Source organism: Rhincodon typus, chromosome 5 (assembly GCF_021869965.1).
Source record: "Rhincodon typus isolate 14 chromosome 5, sRhiTyp1.1, whole genome shotgun sequence".
NCBI lineage: Eukaryota > Metazoa > Chordata > Chondrichthyes > Orectolobiformes > Rhincodontidae > Rhincodon > Rhincodon typus.
Genome location: NC_063336.1, coordinates 11,450,796 through 11,468,176, shown reverse-complemented (window position 1 = coordinate 11,468,176; position 17,381 = coordinate 11,450,796). Strand labels below are relative to the sequence as shown.

The 17,381-nt window shown below is 43.9% G+C and overlaps 1 protein-coding gene across 1 annotated transcript in view; it reads right to left on the bottom strand.

Annotated features, from left to right (window-relative positions):
• LOC109922617 (disheveled-associated activator of morphogenesis 2-like) overlaps positions 1-17,381 on the bottom strand; it is a 315,937-nt gene that overhangs the window by 105,586 nt on the left and 192,970 nt on the right. Inside the window, exons 7-12 of the mRNA XM_048596662.1 lie at positions 12,476-12,586; positions 10,387-10,490; positions 9,506-9,572; positions 6,203-6,320; positions 2,298-2,436; positions 116-174 (exon numbers count right to left, since the gene is read on the bottom strand). Coding sequence (XP_048452619.1) covers positions 116-174; positions 2,298-2,436; positions 6,203-6,320; positions 9,506-9,572; positions 10,387-10,490; positions 12,476-12,586 — 598 coding nt within the window. The remainder of the gene's footprint in view (positions 1-115; positions 175-2,297; positions 2,437-6,202; positions 6,321-9,505; positions 9,573-10,386; positions 10,491-12,475; positions 12,587-17,381) is intronic.

The window sequence follows — 17,381 nt, the reverse complement described above, 5'->3', positions numbered from 1 at the left end:
GCTGGTGTTTCTCCAGTACTTTCTGTTTTATTTTCAAATGACCAGCGTTTGTAGCACTTTGCTTTTGTAACTGTGTTAACCACGTCCGCATAAAATTCTGTCTCGGCAATCTTACCTTTCCTGAACTTTTCTGCTTGATCCTTCCACTGCTTCACTTCATTTTCATTCACCAGCCTGAAGATATTAAAAAGACTTTCATTTCCATTCAGTAGATCTGTCATCCACTACAGTTAAAAATTCAATGTGACCAAACCTTATGGGCGATGGCTGGTACAACACAGAAGGTGGGGGAAGTGAACAGGAGATTGGATGGACCATTGGGAAGAAGACGCTATCTTTCACTGAGGAAATGGGTTGAGATCACATGGGGAGTGCGAGTCACGATGACAATACACACATTGTGACCTGTGTTTAAGGATGGTGGATGGTCCAACTTTTTTTCCATCTCTTGGCTGGCTAGGAATCTCTCCTGCTTTTCCCACCTGGCATTAGCCTGTGATAAGGTTTTGGAGGTCGATAACCAACCCCATTATGAACATACTTTCCTTGACCATCAAGGCCTGTAAAGGGATTCAAACCCAAGAGTTTCTGCCTCAGGGGGATGTAGCCGACTGCACCCCAACACCTCACAGCACTAATTATGAATTGTATCATTGGAGGTCAGGTATATACTCAGTAGACTGAATGAACTGATTGACTGGTTACTTGAGTGCATACGAAGAAGCACTTATTGACATGGGGTGTGGGTCTTGTGAGGAGGTTAAAAACTGTAATGTAGCACAGTTGCGATTCAATCTGCAACTCTGTGAATATATCTATTGCAAATAAAAACTACCTCTTGTGCCTTCCTTCACCCACTGGCTATCAGTCAGGGAATATTAAGTTGTGGATGAAGTGTACAATCTCACTGAGAAGGGAGTTTGCGTGTTAATGTACTTTCAGACCCTCAAAACTCTCTTTGGGATGTTGGATTCCACATGAGAAGAACAGACTCCTCATGGGGTATGTCCTTGAAATGGGCATGGGCTGAAAGGTTCCCCATTTATTGCAAAAGGAATTGAATACAAAAGTAGGGAGGTTACACTTCAATTGTACAGGGCACTGGTGAGAAATGTCTGGAGTACTGTGTACACTACTGGTCGCCTTATTTAGTGAGAGATGGAAATGTGTGGGAGGTAGTTCAGAAGAGATTTGCTAGAGTGAGCAAACTGTCTTTGAGGGAAGATTGGACAGGCTGGGCTTGTCTTCGCTGGGAAATCCTGAGGTGGATGTGGAGAGGATAGTCCCCCTTATGGGACAGTCCAGAACTGGAGGTCACTGTTTAAAAATTGGATGGTTGCTCAGTTAAGACAGTGTTGAGATTATTTTATTTTCTCTCTAAGGGTTGAGAGCCTTTGGAACTCTCTTCCTGTAAAAGCAGTGGAATCCTTTGAACCCTTTTTAACGCAATGGTAGATCATCTCTCATTAACCAAGAATTTGCAGATTTATCAGGGACATTTGGGAATGTGGAACTGAGGTTATTATCAGCCATGATTTTTTTGAGTCATGGCTTGAGGGCCTGAGGGGCTCTGACTTTTAATTCAGAAGTTTGTACTTACTTATTGGAAGTTGGCACATTTTCCAGGTGGTGAAATTTGGCACTTTGCATTATTTTCCTCACTCTTTCTGCCTGCTCTCAGCTCTCGCTGAGTATGGAACATCAGGGGGAAGAGGGTTAGGGGGCCAGTCAAAGCAGCAGGACCCCTGGAGACAAGCTCTTCCTCGTTCTCACACGGGTTGATAATGATGGGTGTTGTGGGCCTTGATCAAGGAGTAAGCAATTCTGTAAAAAAACTGGCAGCAAGCGAGCCGGGAGAGATCAGGAGAGGTGACCAGGTGCGCTGTAATGGAGGAGGGTGGTGCAATCAGGAAGCAAGGTTTCAGGGAGAGAATTCCAGGGTGGTGAGCCTCAGCAACTGAAGGAGCGACAACGAGTGGTAGAAAGATGGATAATGGAAGAGCCGCAGGAGGGCGGAATAGAGGAGGACTGAGTTGTCAGAGGGTTGTAGAAGGAAACAGAAGAGACTGGGGGCAGTGACACTTGGTAGGAGTTGAAAAAGAGGGGGAGGATTTTTAATCTCTAAATGGTTTTTGGGACCAAGAACTATTGTAGTTTGGCGAACACAGGGGTAAAGGGGAAAAACACCCAGGGATCTTCCCGGCTCAATCAATGAACTCTTTTTAATGGGTACCACGGTAATAGAAGAGGGCTAGACACTCGCTCCCCAGTGTGAATGAGTCTCATGCAATGCTCACATCCGAATGATGTTCTTCACATTAAAGTTCTCCAATGGTGCGACGTCAGGATCCTCCCCTTTCTCGTCCTGCAGCACTATCTGTTGCAGTATTCTGTCGAGGAGTTGCCAATGCTGGCTGTTGGTCCCGTTCCTCTTCCCTGAAGGGGCATTTCAGAATCAAAAGTACGGTTAGAAATGTTCACCAATGAATACTCTTCACGGACTGAGACTCAGAAACATCGCGAGGAAGGATCGGTACAAAGACGCGGAATGGTGAGAGGGCCAAAGAAATAAACTGCGGAGGGAGTCCAGAACAATAAGTATACTGTTGTCCAGGGTAGGTGTGATATTAGCAAACACTTTCTCATTGCAAAAAGTTGTGGAAATTTGAAACCCTGTTTCCCAAGAAAGCTAATGAGGCTGATGGAGCAGGGGGAGCCATTTTCCTTCGGAATGGATATCGGAAGAATTGTGTTCAGCATGAGGGCAGTGATTGCAATGAGATCAGCCAGCTTGACCTCATAGAATGTGAGTTCCCTGATTGGGGCTGTTAATCTGGTTTAATCAGGAAGCCCTGGCTGACATAAATTTCAGGGACACTGATCCCCTGAATGCCTGACTCAGTGAGAGGCAGTGCTATTGTCAAAGGCTGTGCATTTGTAAGTAAAGGGCAGTTGGTGATGGAATGTCAGCCTCTGGAGAGTTATTTTAGCCAGGGTTGAGGTATATGGAATCGACATGGATAAAAGGAATTACGGTGTAGGGAACAGGTTGGGGTGAGGTTGGGGAGAGGTGCAGGGATTTTAAAAGGGTACTTCCTGCTTCTCTGTTTCACGGAGGCATCCTGTCAGCTCTCTGAGGCTGACCCCTCTTTGACAATCCTCTGTGTAATCAGTGGATCCCAGCCTGGCCAACACCCCTTTAACCTCTACACTCTACGCATTGTTTGATTCAGCAGCTGCAACTGAAATTAATGGTGGAAAGGGCAGGCGATAGCGGCAGAATGTGTAACTCGAGGATAAGACAGCGGCATTTGATATCCTTGGACAGAAGAAGTGAAGGCTCATCCAGCGTTTATAGTGAGCAAGGATTTCTATTTGAACGTACATCTGCTGAATACATTTTCCACTTATTGCAATTGGAAAGTGCACCCCAGGGCATTCCATTGAACAGAGCCTGATGAACAGCGTGCGATCATTCATTCATCACTCAGACTGAAATGTAAAATAAACAATACGTTGCCTGCAAACTGAGATACATCACACGGGTGGGGGGGAGGGCACTTAACAAATGTGTCTTGCGTGAGAATGTTCAATGAGCACGAGCAGGGAGCGGGCTAAATAATCCACGGCAAATCTAGCACCAATCTCCACGGTCTCACCTAGCAATAACATCTATTAAATTACCTTCCATGGTAACGCGTCTGATATTCCCCCCTCGAACCTCAGAAAATGGTGGTGAAAGAGATTCGCCTATCTTCAATATCTCCCTCATATTGCAACAACTGGTGGTTTAGGGCTTACAGAAACATCTCGTCTTTCTACCCTGGTGAAGTGACACTGTGGAAGCCGGTTTCCTGTTGATTTTCTGAGTTAAGTCCATTTTAGACCAGCTTTTTGCAGAGGTGCCCTTACTTCAGGGTCAAATAGCCATGCATTATTGAACGGTCAGCCATCTGCACCCCCTTCCCCAGCTGCACCCCTTACGCCATCCCATCATGCCCGCAACATGAAGGTTGGAGAGAGACACTGCGGAAGGATCCCAGCATCTCTGTAACTCAGAGTAAGTCATTGCACTCAGGAACTAAGTGGTAAACCACTTGCTGAAGGTTCACTTGTGCAGAGATGGTTACAGAACTATAGTAACTTTCCCTTCCTTAAGTCTGAACGCCCAACACTCCATCCATAACTGTGGTAGTCTGTGTCGCTAAATCTATCTGTCTCTGCTTCCTAAATAACAGTTTTCACGCAGTGTAAGCGATGCTTCCAATTTTGGATCAGACTATAACTAAAGGACATAAATTTATGGTTACAAGTTAATCCACTGGGGAATTCGGTAGAATCTTTTCAACCAAGGGTCAGTTAAGCTGTGGAAATTGCCAACATATTTCTTAGGTAACAAAAACACAAGTTGCTGGAAAAGCTCAGCAGGCCTGGCAGCATCTGTGAAGAAAAAATCAGAGTTAACGTTTTGGGTTGGGTGAAACTTCTTCAGAAGCTGAAGGACGACGGGAAATGATAGTCTTTATGCAGTTGACAAAGAGTGAGGGTGTCCATATCTATTCCACTCTCTCCTCCCTGCTCTTTGTCAATACCATAAAGACCATCGTTTCCCATCGTCCTTCAGTTTCTGAAGAGTTAGATGGGACTCAAAACATTCACTCTGTTTCTCTCTCCACAAGACACCACCAGAGCTGCTGAGTATCTCCAGCTGTTTGTGTTTTTATTTAAGACTTCCAACATCCGCAGTATTTTTGCTTTCACTATAGAAAAGAAGTTCGACAATCCATCAGCTCCACATTCATCAGTACTGATGCCAGTAATTCATTAACTGAATTTAACTTTCCCAACTACTGCATGTTGGTTGGAGATGTGACTCTGGATTTGTAGTCTTACAATCACAATGCTACTGTAGCCCTGGAGTAAGTGAATTAAGTAGCGTGGGTGCATTTAAAAGTAAAAAGGATCTGTTGATAGCCATAGACAAGGTTGTACGATGGGCTGAATAGGTTTTTTTCTACATAGTTCTCCGAGCAAGAAGGACCTCTTAGAATTTATTGAACAGTCCCCACATTGAAGGTTCAATGAGTATGGCTGAACCATATCACTCCACAAGGTCCTGAATTCAAAACCTTTATTCTCTCAAGTTAACTGATCTCATTCAAATTAGCATGAAGTGCTTCAATATCTGTCTGTACATCTGTCTATTGCTATCTACTGCAATCTCTTCTGAGCCTGTATCATCACCTCAATGCCTCTGACTGCATTTGACAGGCTGCCCTCCCATCCCCACCTGGGCTTCTAGCTGCCTCCTCGCCAATGGAACTCAGACGCTGAATATCGACGCCTTCCTCTGAGCCTTCTCAAGACCCTTGTGTTTCACTGGCCATTCTTCCAAACCACCTTTCCTTCCAAATTTAGCAACTGTTTGTCTTCTGTCTACTGGCTGTTTTTGTTCGTTTTATTTTTACTCATACATGGGATGTGTACCAGAGTTTCTCTTTGACCTGGGTGCCTTGCTAGGTGCATTTTAATGGGCAATTAAGAGTAAACCTCATTGCTGTGGGTCTGGAGTCACGTGTAGGCCAATCCAGGTAAGGATGGCAATTTTCCTTCCCGAAAGGACATCAGTGAACCAGATGGGTTTTTACAACAACCATCAATGATTATATGGTCACCAATACACCAGCGTTCTTTAATTCCCATTTTTAATTGAATTCAAATTTCACCATCTGATGGGATTCAAATCTATGTCCCTGTAGCATTAACCTGCCCTCTGGATTACTAGCTAGTGACATTACCATTATGCCTCCCTCCATTAATTATACTAGAACCTGTCATTCCATTTCAAAGGAGGATGTGAAATTTAAAAAACCAAGAAGAACTGCAGATGCTGGAAATCAGAAATTGCTGGAGAAACACAACAGGTCTGGCAACATCTGTGGAGAGAAAGCAGAGTTAATGCTTCAGGTCCCATTCCGAAGAATGGGTCACTGGACCTGAAATGTTGACTCTGCTTTCCCTCCACACATGCTGCCAGACCTACTGAGTTTTTCCAGCAATTTCTGATTTTATGCGTGAAATTCAAACTTCCATTTGACCATATCTGGAAGATGCTTGATGGCCTGGCTTCAGTCCACTCCACCTCTATTGTAAGTCATCAGGATTCAGGAGAGAATGCAGTTCAAATGAGAATTCCACTCACAGGGCATTTGGAGGCAGTGCTGGAGGACAGATACCAAATGTGGGTAGGCTTCCGTATGACTCAGCTTTTTCCGAATCAACTCGAACATCTGGCTTGTGCTCCTGGTGTCAATATGCACCTGGACAATAGAGAGATTAAACTGCGTCTCAGTACATTATAGTGCACGCACATTTTTAGCACACCTCACACAAGTATCAGACGACAAGTACCTTAACAACTTGCATGTAGTATTTTTAACACAGGAACATTATCAAACAAAATCCACGAGTGAACCACATTGGAAGCTAGTAAATAGCGGTGATGTTGGCAAGGTAACCAAGGGTTTGAACAAAGAGAAGTACGGCACAGGAACAGGCCCTTCGGCCCTCCAAGATCAGAGAGGCACATATTACAGTGCATCTTATAGAAAGGAAACAGCCAGGGAATGGAAATAGATTCCAGAGCTAAAACCAGAACAACCAAGAGTGCAGCAATTAAAACAGAGATTGGTCAAGAGGCCAAATGTGGAGGACGACAGGTATCTCAGAGGAGTGTGCTGCTGGAGGAGATGATGGACACAGGGAGGGATGGAGCCAAATTAGAAGATACTAGAGTGGGGATTGTGGTGTCACACTCGAACAAATGGATGCATTAATCTAAAGGTAACTGTTATAACAAACCGTTGTAAAGAATATCATAATGCAAGCTAATGGTTAAAGAAGAATTATCACCACTGCCTACACAGATTAGCTAGGGTTGTGCCATGACCTTGCCAGCAATGCCAGGGTCTTGAGAATTATATCATTTTGATATATGCTCCTGACAGAGCAGAGTTTCTACTTAACTCATAAAGCTGCCAATTTTAAGCTGAACAGTAATTCCTTAAGGGGCAGCATGCATTGAGTAAGAAGCTAAGCTGTCACTGAAGTTCAGTGACCAGAGATATTACCACTGAACTGGCGTGGACTGCTGCAGTAGTTAGAAAGGACTCAGGTTGTTTAGGCTTGTCAATGAGACAGTCTACAGACGTCAAAGAGCAAATTAAATGTGCCTTGGCTCATCCGGAATTGCAGAGATTGCTGGTTCTTCAGAGTCTTTGAGGAGACAGACTCAGCAAGCAAGCAGACAAATCGTTGTTGAGTGTTGCGGAATACAGAGAAGAGGTAGATCAACGGAGTCATGATATAGATAGAGTAAAGTTGCCATAGGTCTGCTCTCTCGTTGGAGAGAGAGATGACTGATGGTGATTTAATCTGAGAGTCACCATGCCTCAGGCAAGGGGTGAGGTTGAAAAGGCAGGGCCTTCATGGTGATCTCAGTTGATGCAGGAATCAAGCCCATGTTGTTGGCAACTGTACGTTGTAAACCAGCTGTCCAGCCACTGACCTAACAGACTCTACTTGTGATACAGATAAACCACGTTCTAACTGGTATAATAGGTACAAGGAGTTCAATGTCCTACTCTTGGGTCCAAGGATCCTGTAGATTTTCAGGTTTTAGTTAGTCTTGGTGCTTACATTTCAAGCAATTGCTGATTAGTGACTCCATTTTGAAGACACATTTGTACAACCAGCCATCTCAAGGAGAAGCATTCCCTTTGAAACTGCTACTTTCTTCATTCACCGAAAAGCATTTCACTCCTGACTGTCATTTAGAAATATATACAATGGCCAAGCAGAGTCATCTTGAAGGGGAAATCACAATGTTACAGTTCTTTGAGGAGGTAACAAACAGGATAGATAAAGGGAGATAGTCGATATAATAGATTTGGATTTTTAGAAGGTATCTGATAACCACACATTGGGTTACTTAATAAGATGGGAGACAAGGTGACTGGGTAGTACATGAGCATAAATAGAGGATTGACTAACGAAAAGAAGATAAAGTTGGGATAAGGGGGGCATTTTCAGGATGGCAACCTGTACCAAGTGGAATGCCACAGGGATCAGTGCTGGGGTCACAATTATTTACAATAAATTAATGGTTTAGATGATGAAAGTGAATGTACTGTAGCCACGTTTATGGATGACAAAAATAGGTAGGAAGACAAGTGGTGTATACTGTGGGAAATGTAAGGTTATGCACTTTGGCAGGAAGAAGAGAGCTGAATATATTTAACAGAAGAAAGACTGCAGAAAGCTACAGCACTAAAGGATTTGGGAGACCGATCACAGAAAATTAGCATACAAGTTCAGCAGGTAGTGGAGGGTGGAAATAGAACGTTGGCATTTAGTTTAAAGGAAATTAAATATAAAGATGGGGATGTCTTGCTTATACAAAGCACTCATCAGACCACAGCTAGATTACTGTGAACAGTTTTCGGTCGCTTATCCAAGGAAAGATACACTGCCATTGGAGGCAGACCAGAGAAAGCTCACTAGGTTGATCCTGAGTATGGAGGGAATATCTTATAAGGAGACATTGAGTAGGTTGAGGAGTTTAGAAGAATGAGTGGCAATCTTACTGAAACATACAAGATTCTCAGGGGACTTAACAGAGGAGGTACAGAAAGGGTGTTTCCCCTTGTGGGACCTGAGGACAAAATCTCAGAATAAGTCAGAAGTCGCACGACACCAGGTTATAGTCCAACAGGTTTATTTAAAATCACAAGCTTTTGGAGCACTGCTCCTTCGTCAGGTGAAGTGCAAATTAAGTGTGCCTTGGCTCAAACCAGAATTCCAGAGATTCCTGGTTCTTCTGAGTCTTTGAGGAGACAGACTCAGCAAGCAAGCAGACAAATCTTTGTTGAAGTGTGAGGAATACAGAGCAGAGGTACATCAATGGAGTCATGATACAGTCTTCACCTGACAAAGGAGGAGCGCTCCGAAAGCTTGTGATTTCAAATGAACCTGTTGGACTATAACCTGGTGTCGTGTGACTTCTGACCTTGTACCACCCAGTCCAACCCCGGCACCTCCACATCATGGCTCTCAGAATAAGGAGTCACACATTTCAGACACAGATGAGGAGGAATTTCTTCCCTCAGTAGGTGGTGTGTCTGGGTTGTTATGTGTAATCAGGGCTGGGAGAGACAGAGTTTTATTCAATAAGGGAATTGAGGGCCATGGGAAAAGGCAGGAAAGTGAAGTTGAGGATTATCAGATCAGCCACGATCTCATTGAGTGTTGGAGCAGACTCGATGGGCTGAATGGCCTTCCTCAACTCCAAAGTCTAATGGTGTTCTGGTTACAAAATAGGCAGCTGCTGGTATAATAATGAAAATCCCGATGTGCGAAACACCTTATTTTGAAAATCTGTGATGGCAGGTGATACTTGACTTGTCACTAGGATCCCCGAATTTACAGATGCAGGATTGTCACTCACCATGTCAAGCCGTTTCGCAAGTTCATTCTCATCCTCATTTCTGACCATCTCAAAGAAGTCTAAGTGCCTGAACACAAAGAAAAAATGCTCAATTGTCAGCACTCTAAATCTATCCTGTCCAACATTCCTGCTTTTGACCAAAGCCCTGGGCATATTGCTTCTTAAGAGCTGTGGGTGATGTGACTGATGAGTGCAACAGGATAAACAGATTGAAAATAACTCTTTCATCCAAAACAAGGAGACAGAAATCCTGGAATTCCTCTTCATGAAGAATTGTGCATGATAGACCAAATGGTCTCCTTCTGCATCAGAGCATCTGTGACCCTGTGAGAATGTGGAACATACGCTCCCTTAAGATAAAGTCAACTTCACTGTTTAATGGTTATTTATAAAGGGTGAGTTTGGGGGCTTTTTCTTTTTAATTCATTCATGGGATGTGGACACCACTGACGGTGTCAGAGTTTATTGCCCATTGAGAAGGTGGTGATGAACAGCTTTCTTGAACAGTCCCTTTGGCATGGATAACAGTCCCTTTGGCCCACAATGCCTTTTGGAAAGGACTTACAGGATTTTGACCCAGCGACACTGCAGGAATGGCAATATATTTTCAAGTCAGGATGGTTGATGGCTTGGAGGGAAACTTGTACGGAGTGGTGTTTCACTGTATCTGCTGCCCTTGTCCTTCTCGATGGTCACGGTCATGGGTTTAGAAGGTGCTGTCTAAGGATAGTTGGTAAATTTCCGCAGTGCACAGGTGGTGTACACTGCTACTACTGAGCATCAGTAGGGAAGGGAGTCAATATTTGTGGATGTGGTGCCAATCAAGCGGGCTGTTTTGTCCTGGATAGTGTCAAGCTTCTTGAGTGTTGTTGGACCATTACCTGTCTAATGTTGCGTTCTCGTGGTTTCGCAATTTATCAATCACGGGTTGGATTCCTAACATGAGAAACTCATATCGGAGGTGCAGTCGGAATTCCAGATTGTCCTGTATAGGGAAATGAAGACATTATTAAACCCTGGTACATCACAGTAGCTCAGCACATTCCTCCACAGTCGACAACAGTTTTTACCCTTCTATCCCTCTGGACAATTTTGTGTTATTGAGGTGCAGGCAGTCAATATTCTTCTACAGTTTAGCGTGTGGCTCAAAGCCACTTACAATACTCCAGCTTAGATCAAAATCAGTGGTTTAGAAAGTTGAATTTAACTTCCAAGCTGCTGTAGTCTCTATTTACAATGTGTAGGTTTGCAAAGTCTAGAGAGCACTCTCTCCCACTTCCACACCTTTATTCTGCACCCATTTTATGTCTTTCTTTCTCTTTCACTACCATTGACAGCCCCTTTGTTTTTTGCATGGAGATCTGCCCTCGTCATTGTCACCACCAAAATGGATTACCTGGTCGTCATCACATTGATGTTTGTGGGACCATGTTAACTGCCTTAACAGGAAAGATGCTTTGGGAATGTGAAAGGGCGCTAAATAAATAATAAATCTTAGTTGGACATGGGTTCTCTGGTAGTTTTCAGCATCACTCCATATGGCACTTTATTTCTGTATGTTTCACGGCAAAAATGAGCCGCCATTCCGAAGCCATATGAAGTGCTTGGAGTAGGTTATATTGTCTGGTGTAAATTAGTTTCAAAGTTGAGACTCCCCTCTACAAAGAGTCCTGAAACACATTTAAAATTGCTCCCCGATGATACAGGCCTTGAAAAGTTACTGAGAAAGCACAGAGACTTGCTGCTTGAAAAGAGTCGATGCCCAGACTCCTTTTTCAAAATGGGTACACCAGGATTGACAAACTTTTGACGCACAGTTGGTGGGGAGGGCACAGTTAAATGTCGAACCTTGAGCCACAAGCTATACTTCCAGCTGCTTGTCAGACAAACCCCATTGTAAACACTGAGATTTTCTCAAAGATAGTAGGAACTGCAGATGCTGGAGAATCCGAGACAACAAGGTGCAGGGCTGGATGAACACAGCAGGCCAAGCAGCATCATAGGAGCAGAGAGGCTGACGTTTCGGGCCTAGACCCTTCATCAGAAAAGGGGGAGGGGAAGGGGGTTTTGAAATAAATAGGGAGAGAGTGGGAGGCGAATAGAAGAGGGATAGAGGAGAGGATAGGTGGAGAAGAAACAAACAGGTCGAAGAGGCGGGGATGGGGCCAGGAAAGGTGAGTGTAGGTAGGGAGTTAGGAAGGGGATAGGTCAGTCCAGGGAGGACGGACAGGTCAAGGGGGCGGGATGAGGTTGGTCGGTAGGAGATGGAGGTGCGGCTTGTTTGCATTGATGGTTAGACTCCTTACTTAATGAGTGGTGAGTTGAGACCCCCTGGTTAGAATGGATTTCAATGCTTAGACTTTCTGTTTCGAAGGCAGTGATACTGAAGGCATCACTTTTAAGATGGGATAAATGCAGAAAATGTGAAAAAGACTCCAAAGGTGTGCTGGGTATGTGGGGACAGAAACAGTTTTAGCCTTGCAACCACTGCCAGTTCAGACAAGAGACTGACTTGTAAGGGTTAACTCTGCCCTTTCTCAGCAGATAATGTCAAGCATTTCTCTGGCCTTGCGTCTTATCATGATATTTCATTTTAAAGCAGTGATAACTTGTGTTCCAATAAGTGTCCCGGTGGTGAAATATTGAATGTCACTGAATGATCAAAGCTACATTCTTGGGATTTGCTGCCCCCATTGTTTAACCCATGGAGGTTGTGTTTGTTCACTTGAGGTTCATCACTCAGTCAGGCTTTGAACCATGAATAGCCAGTCAGAAAACACAAGCTAGGCTGTGTAACATTACGGTATGGAGCATTGCCTGAAATCTTAACTCTGTTTCTCTCACTCTCTCTCCCTGTCTCTCTCTCTCTCTTTCGCTTTCCACAGATGGTGCTGAAGTTCCTGAGGTTTTATAGCATTCTCTGTTTTTACCGTTAGTGCAGCATTAGCTGGGAGACTGCCTTCAGCTTACCTCTCCAGCACCAGCATTTAACACGGCATTGATGAAGGACATTATTGCAGTTTTGAGGTGCACTTCATCCCTGTACTTTCCAGTACTTCTGTCCAGCTCATTAAGTAACGTCTAAAATAGAAAGAAAAAGCCTTTGAGCTTACATGTGTTTGAACATCATCCAAAGTTTTTTTAAATCCTGATTCTGTATCTGGGAGGTTCTTCTGCTGCCCATTATGTGCAGGTACGGTAGAAGCTAAAGCAATAACACAATAAACCAGACGTTGCATTATCTGTACCATGTTCACCAAACTTTTGATCGCATGTCCTGATATCTCCGTATGTTTGATAACATGTTTGATAATTTTGTTTGATAACATTCCTGCAAAACACCTCAGTGTGCTTCTGTGGATTAAAGAAGTTCAGATTGGCCTCCCTCGTTTCTCTGACAATTCTACAACTATGATTTTATTGTGGGGGTAAAGGTGCTACATAAATGCAAGTATGCAAATACATTGCTGCAAATTCCAACCATGCCATTGCAAATTAGGAATGGACTGTGGGCTAGCACAAGACAAAACAGGCATCAAAGCTGACAGGTTGTCAGAAAAGTCTAAACAGGAAAGGAACTGGTCAATTGTTAACTTGTCTGGTCAACTCCTGTCCGACTAAAACGAAGCTACTCACATCTCAAGCAGAAGAACATATAAGAACATAAGAACTAGGAGCAGGAGTAGGCCATCTGTCCCCTCGAGCCTGCCCCACCATTTAATAAGATCATGGCTGATCTTTTTGAGACTCAGCTCCACTTACCCGCCCACTCACCATAACCCTTAATTCCTTTACTGTTCAAAAATTTATCTAGCCTTGCCTTAAACACATTCAGCGAGGTAGCTTCAACCGCTTCACTGGGCAGGGAATTCCACAGATTCACAAACCTTTGGGTGAAGAAGTTCCTCCTGACCTCAGTCCTACATCTGCTTCCCTTTATTTTGAGGCGATGCCCTCTAGTCCTAGTTTCACCTGCTAGCGGAAACAACCTCCCTGCCTCCACCTTATCTATTCCCTTCATAATCTTATATGTTTCTATAAGATCTCCCCTCATTCTTCTGAATTCCAATGAATATAATCCCAGTCTACTCAGTCCCTCCAACCCTCATAATCCAACCCTCTCAACTCTGCAATCAACCAAGTGAATCTCCTCTGCACCCCCTCCAGTGCTAGTATATCTCTTCTCAAGTAAGGAGACCAAAACTGCACACAGTACTCCAGGTGTGGCCTCACCAGGACTCTATACAGCTGCAGCATAGCCTCCCTGTTTTTAAACTCCATCCCTCGAGCAATGGCAGACAAAATTCCATTTGCCTTTTTAATTACCTTCTGCACCTGCAATCCTACTTTTAGCGATTCATGCACAAGGACACCCAAATCATCTATGTAAATTGTAAACAATTGCGGTCCCAACACTGATCCCTGAGGCATACCATTGGCCACTGACCGCCAAGCAGAAAAACACCCATTTACCCCTACTCTTTGCTTTCTACTCGTCAGCCAATCCTCTATCCATGCCAATACATTACCTGTAATACCGTGCAACTTTATCTTATGTGGCAGCCTTTGGTGCGGCACTTTGTCAAATGCCTTCTCGAAATCCAGATACACCACATCCACAGGTTCCCCATTGTCCACCATGCAAGTAATGTCCTCAAAGAATTCCACCAAATTAGTTAAACATGACCTACCCTTCATGAACCCATGCTGGGTGTTCCCAATGGGACAATTTATATCCAGATATCTTGCTATTTCTTCCTTAATGATAGATTCAAGCATTTTCCCCACTACCGAAGTTAAGCTAACTGGCCTATAGTTACCTGCTTTTTGTCTACTTCCTTTTTTAAACCATGGTGTCACATTGGCTGTTTTCCAATCTGCGGGAACCACCCCAGAGTCCAGTGAATTTTGGTCAATAATTACTAGTGCATTTGCTATTTCCCCCATCACCTCTTTTAGTACCCTGGGACGCATTTCATCAGGGCCAGGAGACTTGTCTACCTTTAGCCCCATTAACTTGCCCAGCACTGCCTCCTTAGTGATAATGATAGTCTCTAGGTCCTCACCTGCTATAACCTTCTTGCCATTAGTTTTCGGCGTGTTATTTGTGTCTTCCACTGTGAAGTCTGGCACGAAATAACTGTTTAATGTCTCGGCTATTTCCTCATTCCCAGTTATTAAATTGGCCTTCTCATCCTCTAAAGGACCAATGTTTACCTTTGCCACTCTTTTACGATTTACATATTTATAGAAACTTTTGCTGCCTGTTTTTATATTCTGAGCTGGTTTACTCTCATAATCTATCTTACTTTTCTTTATAACTTTTTTTGTGGCTTTCTGTTGGCCTTTAAAGATTTCCCAGTCTGCTAAGCACAAACATGCATATTTATAAAATCCCAAACTGAAAGAAGAAGCTTTCCTACTGATGGATAATCCCTTTGTCATCACTGTCTCGTAATAATAAACAAGTGGTTTGGCCAAATTGCCAGGATTTCTGCCTCTATAGCAAAGTGAGAACAATTCAAGCTTCACTGTAATTGGGTATCGAACAGTCATGCTCCATTTTTTAAATGAGATATTGAATCGAAGTCCTGTCTGTCTGTACCAGTCAGGAGGACAGTGAGACCCTTCCCAAGGCATTATTTAGAGAGTTTACCTGAATTCCTCCCTTAAAACAGATGAAACTGACATTTTCACTTCTTTGTGCGATGTAGTTGTGCTTAAAATGACTGACACGTTCACCTGCACAATAATGTTCACCATGTTGCAGTCGATGATAGCTGTGACTCAATGGTACAGCCTTTGAGGCATTAGGATGACGGAAGAAATGTTTAGCCATCTTTCAGACAAGACATTTAACACAAAAAGTCCTGCCTGCTCCCTTGGGCACGCGTAAGAGATAAGCGACTTTATTTTGGAAAGTGCTCTCCCCTGTGCTCTGAGGTGTCTCCCAGTTAAATGGATCATCTGGTTATCATCAGATGCATTGTCCCTGGGTCCCTTTTGCAAAACTGACTGCTTCCTTCCCTATATCACAATCCTGTCGACAGTTCACAAACTGCATTGAGGTTGTAAAATGCTATGGGACACCCTGTGGCACACACATTATCTGAGCTCAGCTTAGAGTGGAACAAAAAACTCGGAGCTGAAGGAGAGGTGATCCAGTGAGTGCAGACAGTTTCAACAGAACAGACAGTTGTAAGACCACAGGGTCTTGAGAGGACAAGTTTGAATGGAAACAGATTTAGGTGAAGTGAGGTTCGTGTGAAGACAGTACCAAGTGTGTACAACCATCAAGTGAAGAAGGATCTAACGAGGCCAGGATCTGTTGGGAAGAGATCGTTCCAGAGTGATCTGGTGACGACAGCATTAGTGAAGCAGGGTGATGTTCAGAGAGGGGCGGATTCCTGGAATGCCACCTAATGCCATGAGTAAATGGGCTCAGTTAGCTGGATGGCTTGTGACACAGAGTAATGCCAACAGTGTGGGTTCAATTCCTGCATTGGCTGAAGTTACCATCAAAGTCTCAACCTTGCCCCTCCCCTGAAATGTGGTGACTTTTAGGGTAGATCACCACCAATTTATCTCTCTCTCTCTCTCTGATGAGAGTGTAAGACTACAGTGAAATTAGTATTTTATATCTCAAGGCGCACTGTTGTTTCCTGCAGGAAATATCCTGTGCAGGGAGTCAGTAACTTTGGAAGAAGGAGGAGGAAAGAAAATGATGGGAAAAAGCTGGCAGGTTAATCAACAGGTTGGCCCCATGGGATCCTTCTTAATAGCTCACTCCTAATTTGAACCCATTTGCAGATTTCTGCACACTGTATTTTGCACTGCTTTTCAGCAGGTACCAGTGCCCTCTCCAACATTCACATTTCAAGCAACATCACACTGGCCATAGAGTGCATCAGGATGTGCTAAGATTATGAAAAGCACTTTGTAAATGGAACTCTTGCCGTCTCTTGTTAATCTCAGGGGGTGCTGAGGGACTTCCCTCCTTCACCTGGTGGATGTTGCTTCTCAATCGGAGAGATGGTGAAAGTAATGGGCGTTTTATTTTGTTTTCCTTCCCAGTCTCACCTCACCACTGCTCTGAGAGTACAGATGTGGTGAATATGAGGTGCCACCTCTTACTGGGCTAGTCATGGTGTTGCCTCTAGCACTGGCCTCCCATACTATGTGACTGGGTGCACTAAATGGTTTGGTGTGCCTGTGTGTGATGGTCAGTGGGTAACCCTCCTGCATCAGCATTCCTTGTAAAATCAAGGTAGGACCCTCCCTACCAAAACGTGAGGTTGTGCCAGAACTTTCTGACTGACAGTTGTCAAGAGTCAGGAGCCACGGCTCAAACCCTTAATCCAAGAGGATGTGCTTTTACAATAGGATCATTTTAGCGGCCCTCCCTGGTTTAATTACGACTATGAGTAAAAGCCCATCCTGAACAGGTTCTGAGAGTTGGCCCAAATAGACCAGTTGACATTTGGAATGGGGATAAAGGCAGAGCATTAGTTCACTGTTTGGGATGCGAACTACAACCTGGGTCACTTCAATACGACAGTTGCTGTGTTAGGGAGTCTGACCTGATAGAAACAACGCCATCCCTCTACCTGATGTCAGAGTTGGGAGTTGGTAAACGCAGCGAGCTTTTTTCCAGTATGGCCTTCATGAACAATACAAATTTTTACCAGGTTCATCTTTCTCCCTCCACGTTGTACAAATCTTTATGGGGAACATTTGAAAATTCCTTAAATTGGAATAAGATCAAAATCCATCCCTTTGTTGTGGGTTGACTAGTGCATCTGACCCAATGGTCAAGGAAAGGGAATAGGAAGAGACAAAAACAGTTACAATTTCAACTCAATATCAAATGCAGATT